This window comes from Melanerpes formicivorus, unplaced genomic scaffold (assembly GCF_026170545.1).
Source record: "Melanerpes formicivorus ecotype bairdi unplaced genomic scaffold, bMelFor1.0.p_v2 SCAF_14, whole genome shotgun sequence".
Taxonomy (NCBI): Eukaryota; Metazoa; Chordata; class Aves; order Piciformes; family Picidae; genus Melanerpes; species Melanerpes formicivorus.
The window spans coordinates 3,747,783-3,760,032 of NW_027142366.1; the positions used below are offsets into that span (position 1 = coordinate 3,747,783).

Below are 12,250 nucleotides of genomic sequence, written 5' to 3' on the forward strand. Positions count from 1 at the left end.
AGTTGTGATTGAAATAGTCAGGGAGAGGTGACATTTGGTCTGCGTTATAACAGCGCAGCGATGGAATCAGCCAGTTTAAAGATTTGCTCAGTTTTTAAGTAATACCAGCTGTTTTCATGCTCCCTGCTCAAAATCACCAACACTTCTGGAAATTACTGAGGAGCTAGCTGTAGATTTTGGCAATCTATCTGTGCATGTTGCTCATCAGAAGTGCATTGCAGCTCCTGGCAGGTCACCTAGACGTCTGCTTGAAAATGAAGATGAGATGTCCCAAACGTGGAAGGCTGCTAAACTTCACACCAAGATGCAAACCACTAATTTAGTGCTTTTCTGGCAGATTCCTTAGCACGTTTAAGTCCTCTAGGGTGTGATGCCAGTTGGGCTATAAACACTGCATCTTCAAATTACTCAAAATGCATTTATTCCAATAACAGTTTTCCCAGAACAAAGACTTTTTTAAACAGGAAAACTGACACAGCAGAACACTGGGAATGCTGGAGAGGGACATTTGCACAGCAGTTAAGTTCTGTCCTCGCCAGTTGTTGATGATTTAGCAACAGGCACTTCAGCTGCAAAATCTTGATGTCAATTCATCTTAGCTGAATGTTGGACTTCTTTTAGAAAGATCTTAGAGGAAGCACATCTATGCTACCTAGAGGAGCACTGGTTAGGAGTTGGTTTTTTTTCCTCCCTAGTTCTTTTTGAATTTTATCAAGTTTCTCTTGAGACTTCTGAAACAACTCTTTGCCCTGTTACAGCCAGAATACACAAAAACAAATCAAGGTAAGACAAAGTTAAGGTATAGGTGACTTAGAATGTTACCTGAAGCAGCTTCCTGAGGAAAATGGAAGAGCAGACATCAACAAGAGAGTGAAATACCTTTGGATGAGCTACTTGGGTAGTGGTCCATTTCCTAGAGCATTTAACTTGTTTACTGCTAGTGTAAACACCACCTGAGAGTGCTTAACCCAACCAGCTCAATGTAGTGAGCAGTTTGATTCAACAACAGGGCCTATTAATCTCTTCAGCACCTTGGGGCTTTGCTCTGTTTATATGCTGCATCTGTAGAATACTTTATTTATTCTTTTTCCTCTCCTGGTAGAAGATAAAAGATCTGGCAGGAAGAGAGATTAAACTGAAAACTAATATAAACGAAGCCTATTCATCTCCTGGGCACTCGCATGCGTAAGGGAAAGTGGTTTGGGGAGGAGCAGCGGATACCGAGAGTGTGTGCAAGAGTATCTTGAAAATTTAAATGTCAAGTCTTTTTTTTTTGACAATCAATAAGCTAAACATTTGAAAAAGGCTGTTCTCCATCTTTAAATACACAACAAAATCCGGAATTGTCCAGAAGCTTGGTGCAGGAAGTAGCAATTCCGGCGCCAAAAAGGTGCCCTCAGATTTTCAACACTGACTCTTCTCCTGCAGGGCTGAGTGTCGCTTGCCTGTCCCAGGAAGCCTGGAGAAGCTCCATGGTGACAAAAGACTTGCCAGGTCAAACTATTAAATAAGTCTCTGTTAGATTGAAGAGACTGTGCTAATCCTTCACTTAAGCTGCCTAGGATGTACTGTGGGCTTTGCTCGCTCGCTCTGGCACTGTAATTGCTACTGTCTGAAAAATGCCCATGTTTAGCTGCCTATCGTCTTAAGGACATTGGGTATTTTGAATTAACTCTGATTGCTCCTCCAAGTTAATTTATTGGAAATGAACAATCTTGTGGGCTAGTTTACAATGTGATTTGAAGGGGTGTGGGAGGGGGGTGTTAGAAACTACTTTTGATCTACCATAAATTTTTCAATGCATGCTTAATAAATGTTGGTTACTCACAAAGAGGCCTTTCTTCTATAGCTCCCTGCCTGCCTTACAATTCATGCATTAATTGGAAGTTTCTCAAAAGCCATTTATAATTTCATCTTGAAGATTAGATCTATTGCAGAAAGATGACTTTTGCAGGTTTTGAGTACATTTCCATCTCCTTCCCTCTCCAGGGCTTTTTGCATAGACAGTAATATTGGAATTGGCAGTATTGCTGGAGTTTACCAAGCTCATCTGTCAAATCTTCATGACAAGATGATGCTGCAAGAAGTTCAAATAAAAATTAAGTGGTTCATTCTTTGTTTGGTAGGACTTTGACAAGGTCTACCAGTGGCCCGAGACAAAGTTATCTTTGAACACCATCATATATAAACCTGAGTCACAATCATAATGAACAACATAGTTCTGCTTTGCCTTTTGCAAAGATTTATCCATGTATTCAATTTTCATTGGGCTGCCCAGGGAGATCTCCCTGGAGATCTTCAAGAAAAGACTGGATGAGGCACTTAGTGCCATGGTCTACTTGATTGGATAGGGCTGGGTGATAGGTTGGGCTGGATGATCTTGGAAGTCTCTTCCAACCTGGCTGATTCTATGATTCTATGCTTTTCAGATGACCTTTTATCATCTTCTCATTGGCACGATGTGTTATATCATTGCATCATACACCACAGGTATCCCAGAACACAATAGAACAAAAAAAAAAGGGCTTTTATCTTCATTGTACTCAGCAGAATTTTTCAAGTATTAATTAATTTCTTCAGTTAAAAGAATATTCAGAAGGCTTTTGTGGTTAATCATAGAATCAACAGGGGTGGAAAAGACCTCAGAGATCATCAAGTCCAACCTAATACCTAACATCCCATGGTAACTAAACCATGGCTTCAAGCACCATGTCCAATCCTTTTTTTTTTAACACCTCCAGGGATGGTGACTCCACCACCTCCCTGGGCAGCACATTCCAATGGCCCACTACTCTTTCTGTGAAGAACTTTCTCCTCACCTCAAGCCTAAATTTCCCCTGGTGTAGCTTGAGACTATGTCCTCTTGTTCTGGTGCTGGTTGCCTGGGAGAAGAGACCAACCCCCACCTGGCTACAACCTCCCTTCAGGTAGTTGTAGACAGCCGTAAGGTCTCCCCTGAGCCTCCTCTTCTCCAGGCTAAACAACCCCAGCTCCCTCAGCCTCCCCTCAAAGGGCTTGTTCTTGAGACTTCTCATGATCTTGGAATCGAAAGCAGTTTGGAATAAAATAAGGATGTTCCCCTCTAACTCAGAATCACAGGAACATTCAGGTTGCAAAAAACCCCTCAGGACCACCAAGTCCAAGCAGTAACCCTACTCTGCAAGGATCACCCCTAAACCATATCCCCAAGCACCACATCCAAACGACCCTTAAACACATCCAGGGTTGGTGACTCAACCACCTCCCTGGGCAGCACATTCCAATGCCTGACCTCTCTGGCTGTGAAAATTTATTTCCTAATATCCAAGAAGATACTTCCCTGGAATTGCCAGGTACATTGCAACAGGGATTAAGCAGGTCGTGAAACACCCCAAACCCCACATTAGTGCCAATGACAGCAACGCATGGCACTATTTATTTTGAATCTCCTATTTCAAATTAAGGTTCACATTCCTGGCTCTGTGTGGGCAGGAATACTTAATGACTGTGTTTCCCTGGTACTGTGTTTTTCAAATTAGATTATAAATTTGTCCCCAAATGTTTAAGGCCATATGTCTCAAGTCACCCATGGACACAGCCTACTGTGAATACTTGTAATTCAAGAGTTATTGCACCGTGCCAAATACATTCATTTTAAAAATGAGGTGACCAGGTTTATTCATATTTCCAGCAATTTATGGGCATGATCTGCCACTGTTTTTCTTTTCCCCCCTCTAATTAAGGGGTTTATATCTCTTTGCTGAATTGATATTAATGAAAAGGAGTCCTAATCCATGCCAGGTGGACTGACACGCCTCTCTCTAATGCAGCTAGTAATTAGTCCCCTGAAATTTACACTCATTATTTTGAACCCTCTTCAGATATTTCTCTGAAGCAGATACTCTTATTATGGATTCATTTACGGTTTGTGCTTCAAAATGTACAATGGATCCTAAAGCTATTAGAGAATCATTCACAGTAGAAGAGCTAAAAAAGCCCCAAACCTAAAAATGAACAGAACTGGGCTACCTTTTGGTACCCTACATATTCAAACTCCACAGAACTAAGAACAAAGTCTTCTGTGCAGCTTTGCTAACTGGAAAAATAAGGCATAATTCTGCTGTCCCCACCTAAGCTTTACATGTCTGGAAACAAACAGGGATTAGGATGTTAAGCACATTGCACTGGTGGTGACAGTCAAAGAGCTACAGATGCCTGCAGATGAGCTCATGGAGGGTACACACCCCCTCCTTGACAATTGCTCTTTCTACAACACAGAACAGGACTGACAGAAAACCTGAAAGGAAATTTTCTTTGAAAAGTAAAGAGAGATTCTTCAGAGTCATATCAGACAAAACTATACCTACACAAGATCAAATGTCAGCTTCATTCACAAGTGTCACTTGGGACAGGTGGGAACAAAGGAAAGGTGGTGTTTGCCAAAGGAGCAGGAGGTCTGTAGAAACTGCATATTAACCACACACTACTGAGATCAAAACAACTCTGAAAAACAAACACTTCAGGAAAACAAAAACCCAACCAAGAGAGTGACAATGAGCAGACATTAAAGTCAGCTCTCCAAACTAAAGTCACTGCTGACATTGTTCTGCTCTTCTGTTGGCATCCATGAAGCTGAGCAATAATATACTAAATGAAAGAACACAGCAACACTGGAATGTTCAAGGGCTTAGATTCCTCTCTGTCCTACTTCTGTGAGTAACCATTTAGACAGTGTACATAAAAGCAAAACAAACAAAGATGAAAACTGAAAGGACAGCAAGATCCAGAATATTTCTGGGAGTTAAGATGCTTGATTCACAAGAAACCTAAACTGTGTTTGGTTGCTGCAGCTGCAAGCTTGCTGAAGTACATATACCTGTGATTTGTGATAATGAGACTCTCTCAGTGGTAGATTGCAATGCCATCAGCCACAATTACTGGATCTATCATGGAGTGAGCAAGGGTTCACAGGATCCTGTGGAGTTCTGAGGGACTCTCTGCAGGACTTCTGGGGAGCTACTGTTGATTTTTGCTGAGACTTCTACAAATATCGGTGAATAAATTACAGCATTTTCAGAATTATGGCGCATTTTCCTCATTCTTGTATTGGGTAACTGCAAAACACTCTTGCTAGAAAGGAACTTGAAGACCTTCCAGGCTTCTGGCTCCAAGTGAGCTGTCTCTTCCTTTAATCACTCTTTCCAACCAACACAGCCCAGTGCAGGACCCAAGTGCATACATTTTGCCAGCTATTTGTTTTCTCCAAGTAAATACAGATCTAGTGCCTTTGCACCGTGTTCCCAGACTGGCACTTCAATAGCTTGTCATTGTCAAAGCCAGGGGAAACATGAAACACAAGGGTAACAAACACCCTTGGGTGAAAGAACAGATAAGGGAAAAGCAAAAAGAGAGTTACTGGTTTGTATCCATAGGAGAGCAAGGACAGAAGAGAGAAAATTTAAAGAAAAAAAGAAAAGAAGGTGGTAATAAAAAGGTAAAGAGAGTGTGGATTACAGAGCTCTGAATTTTCTCGGTCACTTGACTCAAAAAGATCAGGAATTGTGCTCAGAAGCAAGTTGTTTAAGGATATCAGTCCTAGGCATGACTTGGGATTTCTACTAGGATTAGAAAACTGCACTTTGCTTAACAGATGTCAAGATCATCAGCTCTGGGACCTCCACATCAAAAACTTACGCAATTCAGGATGCAAAGCAAAAGGGTTGTATGTGATCTGAAGCTCAAGTTTCATCTCAAGCTCTCTGTGTGGCAAAACAAAATGCTACTCTCCAGATAATCAGAAATCAAGACTGCTTCACATTCAGTTATGCAGTGGCTAATTTCCACATGTCAGAAGAAGTGATGCTCTTAATTTTTTCATCAAGAATCAATTGTTAGGCTTAGATTTCCAGCTCCTAGGGTGAAAGAGATTAGAAAGTACTGCCAAGGTGACCAATTTCCATATAACCTTATCCTTCCATCAACTCCTAAAAAGGCATTAGCAATGTCCCTGAATAACCTTGCAAACTGAGAGCCACAGAGGACTAGACATGCAGTATGGCACAAATGTGAGAACAGGCAAGTCGGTTACCAGGTTGGTAATCTATGAAGCTAGATACCTGGATATCTTACAGGTAAGCATCCTCAGCCACCTACCTAAAAGAAAGGTGTAAAATAATAATCCTGGGAACAGGAATAAAATACATGAACCCATAAACAGATAAGATAGGAGTTCTTATATTAAACATCTGATTTTGTTCTTCTGACAGATCACCAGGTCATTATTTTATTATATTCTCTGCAGTTTTCAGGTGAAATTTGGTCTCTCACTGCATGTACATTTGGTGTAGAGTGCAGCTGCATTTGGTGTTCAGTGCAGCTGCATGTGGTGCAGAATGTTATCTACAAATGCCTGTTTGTAGACGACTACAAACTCAGAGCAGAAGACAACAACGTGGAAAAAAAAGTGACAAATGCATTTTACAGATGTTGAACAAAAGGACTGAGGAATGAGCTGTTGTGCCTCAAGTCTGGCTGGCAATAGTGGAGGTGGAACTAAGGCTTTCCTCTATGACCATTCATAGAATAGAATCAACAAGGTTGGAAAAGACCTCAAAGATCATCAAGTCCAACCTGTCACCCAGCACCTCATGACTACTAAGCTATGGCACCAAGTGCCACATCCAATACCCTCTTGAACACCTCCAGGGACGGCGACTCCACCACCTCCCTGGGCAGCACATTCCAATGGCTAACAACTCTCTCAGTGAAGAACTTTCTCCTCACCTCCAGCCTATACTTCCCCTGGCGCAGGTTGAGACTGTGTCCTCTCATTGTGGTGCTGGTCATCAGGGAGAAGAGACCAACTCCCTCCTGGTTACAACCACCCTTCAGGTAGTTGTAGACAGCAATAAGGTCTCCAATTACCTGAAGGGTGGTTAATTAACCACCACCTCAGACCTCTTGTTTAACTCTTTCAGCATGCAAATAGTTGATCGCAAACCTCAGGGCTTTGCGCACTGTCTCTCACTTAGCAAGGAACAGTAATAATTTGTTGGTAGGTGTGGTAAAAGGTGAGTCAAAGAAAGCTGAATAATTAAGAAGAACATGAGGGTGAAGCACATTTGACTTTACTCACTGTTCTCAGAGAGCTCGACCATGTAGTAGAGAACGGGGCTGTTTCCATCAAAGGGGCGTACCCAGGAGAGCATCACGCTGCGGCTATAGGAGGAATTCAGAGTGGCCAGAAGATTCTGAGGGGGATGAGGCAGCTCACTGTTAAAGAAAAGAGAAAGATGAGGAAAAAAAAAAATAAAGCAGAGAAAGAAAAAGAGAGGGAAAAAAAAAAATCAATCTACATTTCATTGAGCTACAATCTTACAGGCAGTTAAAGGCAAACCACATCAGATTGCTATGATGATAGATATAAAACTACCAGCAGCTATTGTACAATTAAATAAATGAAAGACATCTCTGAAATCTTCACAATTTTATCCTATTTAAGGGGGTATGGGGGGGAAGAAAAAAATAATAAATTATGCTGAAAGTCCCAAGGCTGATGCCTAGAACATGGCTAATGGAAATGTTGCTAAATGTGGAGGGGAAAAAAGCCAATTTTCATACTGGTTTTGACTGAGATAAGTTGGTCAGTGAATTTCCTCTCTCACTTTCTCCCCTTCCCCCCCCCCCCCCTTTCTTACAATGATGTTCTAGCAATATGACAGCAGTAATGCATATAAACAGGAACACACATGGGAGATATGATTTAATATGGAATTTTTCATACTCAAGGAAGCAGAAGACACTGACACTATCCATATAGAGCTACTAATCAAAATTACCATATGTATTCTTAGGCTTCAGAACAGCTTGATTTACTTGCGGATTCAGGCTTATCCTGTCATGGGTAGAATCTTTCCCTCCTATAATAAGGATTTTTTTGGAAGCACCCAACCAGAAAACGTAGTGAAAATGCCTCCAGAAACCCCTTGGAAATACAAAGTGAAACACTGGGGGGGGGGGGGGAAAAATAACCCACACAACCAAAACCAACAAAAATAACAACAGCAGCTCAATTAAAATGTGCAACTCCTCCTCGTAAAGGCAATTTGTGGAAAAACATTTCATTTCTACTCCTTGGCTGGAAGTTGGAGGCTGCATGGGGCAGGGAGAAAACTAAATCCTGCTGCATGGCTTAAATGCTGATCTGTATGAAGGGATAAGAGCCCTTCAGCCATTACATTTGAACCTGATTTCTGTTCTTCACCATTCCAGCTCCTAAGCAGGACGAGGATCTCAGAGCGAAGGAAAAGCAGGGAGGGTCAGGTTTTACCCGCTCTATCCACTGCTTCTCCCCAGGAAAGCTGAGGGTAACCCTTCCCCAGCAAGCCCCACCACTAATCTGCTCTGCCCAGAGCAGGAAGCCACAAGGGTACCTCATATGCTTCATTCATAAACGCAGCAATTTCTGCTTGTAATACATCATGCTACTACTGAAGGCTTACAGTTATTTAAAAACCACAACTCCTTAGCCACTCAGAAAAAAAGAGTAAATAGAGACTCTGGCTTTATGCCAGAACAATAAATATGTCCTGGATTTGGGTTTCTACTGAAAGATTGAGGAACATATGGAGAGCCAGAAAAGAGTTTTATTATTTTTTCCTGTTAAAACTGTGAATGCTTTTGTTTATGTGTTTATGATGGCCACACACTGTGGAGTTAGCACTGCAAGGAAAAAAGGTTGCTGGAAGAGCCATAGAGCGGCAAGGGAAGCACAGAGATAATATTAACACATGTAGAAGACACTCGCCTGCCCACATCTCTCAAGGCTTTAAAAGGGCTGATGCTTCCTGAGGCTAAATCTGAGACTTTTGAGTCTTGTCTCGTCTCATTTGACTTTAGATGCCTAACCAAATTAGCAGCACAGTGACCCCCAGGCTCTTTCTGTAGTAAACATGGAATGACACCTCAGGGTGTGATTCCGATCTTAACTTCGTTAAATCACTTGCCCAAGATGTTTTGATTATGAGGAGTTTAGGCTGACTGTGTTCTCACTTAGGTCTGGGCATGCACCAACCAGGCTCCAAAGTTCTGATGCACAGATAGTAAAGTCATGGTCACTTTGGGGCTAGAGGAAGAATCAGGTACATGTAGGAGTATCTGTGGGCCCAATGGAAGTAGAGTTTGAATACAGTACCACAATATTTTGGATCAACAAGTTTAGGGAAGAGGGGAACATGGGATCCAAGTAGGAGGACAGCTAGACTGCAAGACAAAACAGCAGAATAAGCCTGTCAAGGGAAAGTGTGGAGCAGGGGATTAAGGCTATGGCCACTTACCCAGGGACTACAGGAACATGCTGCCTAATTTTGAATGAAACATCAAATGATAATAAACATTAAACCTCCACTACAATTTATCATCATGTCCTAAGCAAGCTGGTTGGAAAAGTGTTTTTGTGATTAAGCTGGCAAAGGAAATTACTGATGGAACGGGAGTGAAATGTCTTCTTGTGACATGGCTCAGGGAAATCCTTGCTTCATTTAGTACCAGACCCTGTGGAGGAGAGCTCAGAGGTGTGTTGTGGCTTCAGCTTCTTCCAGGAGACAGGGAGCAATGTGGGAGGGATGCCTGAGGAGCAGCTCAGAGCAAAGCTATCCCCATATAACTCTTTATGGGAACTGAACACTCCTGGTATACATTAAGGATATCTTCAGGGTGTACATTTACTAATCTTGTTTCCCCATACATTTAGAGGGGCTGAATTAACAGTTCATTTGAGGACAGAGGCTATATGACTACAAAAGAGTTTTAGTGCACATGTCTCAAAGAAATTTTGGAGGAGAGGGGGCACTCCCTTTTTCATGGTTTTTAAAGCAAAACCCCAGTTCAAACATGGGGTTTTTCACTTAGGGTTTGGGTTTCATTGATTATCCTCTTAAATTGACACAAATTGGCAATCAGTCAGCAGCATGAAGGAAATGGGCACTTTCTGCTCAGAGATGGAGCAGCATGAGCTGCGCCATCCATACAGTGCACCTATCTCCACTAATATCATATTCTTTAGCCATGTGTCCACTGAGCAGCAACAGATGGTGCTTACAGATTTAAATCCCTCAAGGCTGACATAACAAGTGCCTAAGAAACACACCTGGACAGAAATAAATATTTAAAACTACAAAACTATTCCAACCACAGAAATGTACTTCCCTCTTTGCAGTACACAAAAGCAGAGATTAATAAATAGCAATTCCTCCTTTAGCAAGCATTTACACTTTGTCTCCTAGTCATTTGCTACCACATACTGTGTGGAAGGATGATAAATGAGACCTGTGCCACCATCATGAATATTCACATTCCCAAAAGGGATAATTGCTTCCTTTTTTTCTTCCCTTCCCTTCCCCCATCCCCTCCTCAATCCCCCTTCTTTTTTTTTCCTCCTTCTTTCTTTTTCCTGTAAGAGAATTCCTTTTCCTTGCTCCTAACATCTAAGAAATCACTGCAGGGAATGGCAATTTCAACCCTTCTTCAGGATGAGAAGGACCTCAGACTAGACCTATTCAACCTGTGACACACCAAGAAACTGGATGAGGTTTAGGACAGTAACACATACGGCACAGAACAGCCCTTGATCAGGCACTGGAAGTTTAATTCCAACACTGCATTTTCAGCAAACATAAGAAAGATTATAAACAGGACATATGTGAAGGGTTTTCACTGTAGGGTATCTTAAGGCCTCACTCTTCTAATGCTGAAAATGCAAACAGGAACTATAAGAAGGGTTTTCAGCACAGGGTATCTTAAGACCTCACTCTTCTAATGTAAAGAAGTTGCATGGAGGCAAATTTTCCACAACTTACTTTGTGTGACAGAAAAATATGTATGTGGACACTTTTAAATCTGTAATTGATAGATAAGCCCAGGGTTAATGGCATAGCCACCAAGGTGACCTGAGGGGATTCTGACAGAGCAATTAAAATAGCAGATTTGCAAGAAAAGAACATGAAGTCATTGTGACAATCTAGGAGAGAAATATTAGCTAGTTGCAGATGATACATGTTCAAAACAGAAACCCTAATGTTTTGAGTCAGCTCATCCCTGCCAGAGGGCAGCTGAAAAATTCACTCAGCAAACACAGAGTGTTTTATAAAATTAGCTAAAAGCAGACTATTTGCTGAGGGAAATAAACCAGACATGGTTTGGAGAGATTTCTGAGAAAAATGGTCCAACAGCAGGTAATTAGAGAGACTGTGACTGAAGAGGGGATTACTAAAAAGGCAAGGGAGATTAAACAAGTTTTCTCCTCAGTTTATAAAACACCCTGCTCCTATTTCATAAATTATTTCCTAAGTCAGTTTTATTCAGGAGCAGGTAGTTAATCTGCTAGCCCTGATAACAGGGTAAGAAGTTGAGGCAGGAAGCCTCCCAAAGAGCTCAGCTCTGATGGCTTTGCTCATAAAAGTTGATAATGTTTTAAATTAAGGAGCTTGTCGTCTGTTGCTCAGGACTTTTCAGTTTCCCTTGCTAAAGAATCCTCTTCAGTTTCTAAGCACAGGAAGGATTCTTGCAGAGCATTCCTAAGTTTTGAGGCTTTTTTTTTGTCTCTCATAAGCCTATAATGAGGTGGATTTCTGACATTCAAAGCTTGCCCAGTCTAAGAGGAGGTCATTTGATGGTCACCACGAGCTGAAATCTACAGATGACTAAAACATTGGAACAACCTCCCCAGGGGAGGTGGTTGAACCCCCAGCACTGGACATGTTTGAAAAGACACAGAGATGTGGTGATGAAGGACATGGTTTTAGCACTAGACTTGGTAGTTTGTTAATGGCTGGTCTTGATGATCTGAAAGGTCTTTTCCAACCAAAATGATTCTCTAACTTTGCAAAAGCCTTTTAATTTTATACTTTCTTTTGGCTCAAGACATTTCTGATATACATCCAATGATGAGCAGACACAATTGTATTCCCTAGTGTATTTCTGGGTGCTTTTTGTCTTTTGGATATCAAGTGTATTTAGACTCAAGCAGTGAACCTTACTTCTTAGATGACAGCTCAAGTGAGAGCTTGGAAAAATAAACAGAAGCTTTCCTTCTGCTAAGGAAGGAATAATAGATTTGCAAGTTTGACAGCCTTCCTGTTTTCACTCCCAGAAGAAAAGACATGAGCTATCAGAGCTAAGTGATATGGGATCCACGTGAAGGGAAGTTTGCAATAAGACATCATTTTGATTTGCTACTCTGCATTGGTCCTGCTGATTTTATTTTTAGCAACCA

The 12,250-nt window shown here is 41.5% G+C and overlaps 1 protein-coding gene across 3 annotated transcripts in view; it reads right to left on the reverse strand.

Moving 5' to 3' along the window:
• Positions 1–12,250, reverse strand: part of SDK1 (sidekick cell adhesion molecule 1) — a 465,152-nt gene that overhangs the window by 136,868 nt on the left and 316,034 nt on the right. For all 3 annotated transcript variants that reach the window (XM_068146644.1, XM_068146645.1, XM_068146643.1), the window contains exon 15: positions 7,115–7,251. In XM_068146644.1, the coding sequence (XP_068002745.1) occupies positions 7,115–7,251 (137 nt within the window). The remainder of the gene's footprint in view (positions 1–7,114; positions 7,252–12,250) is intronic.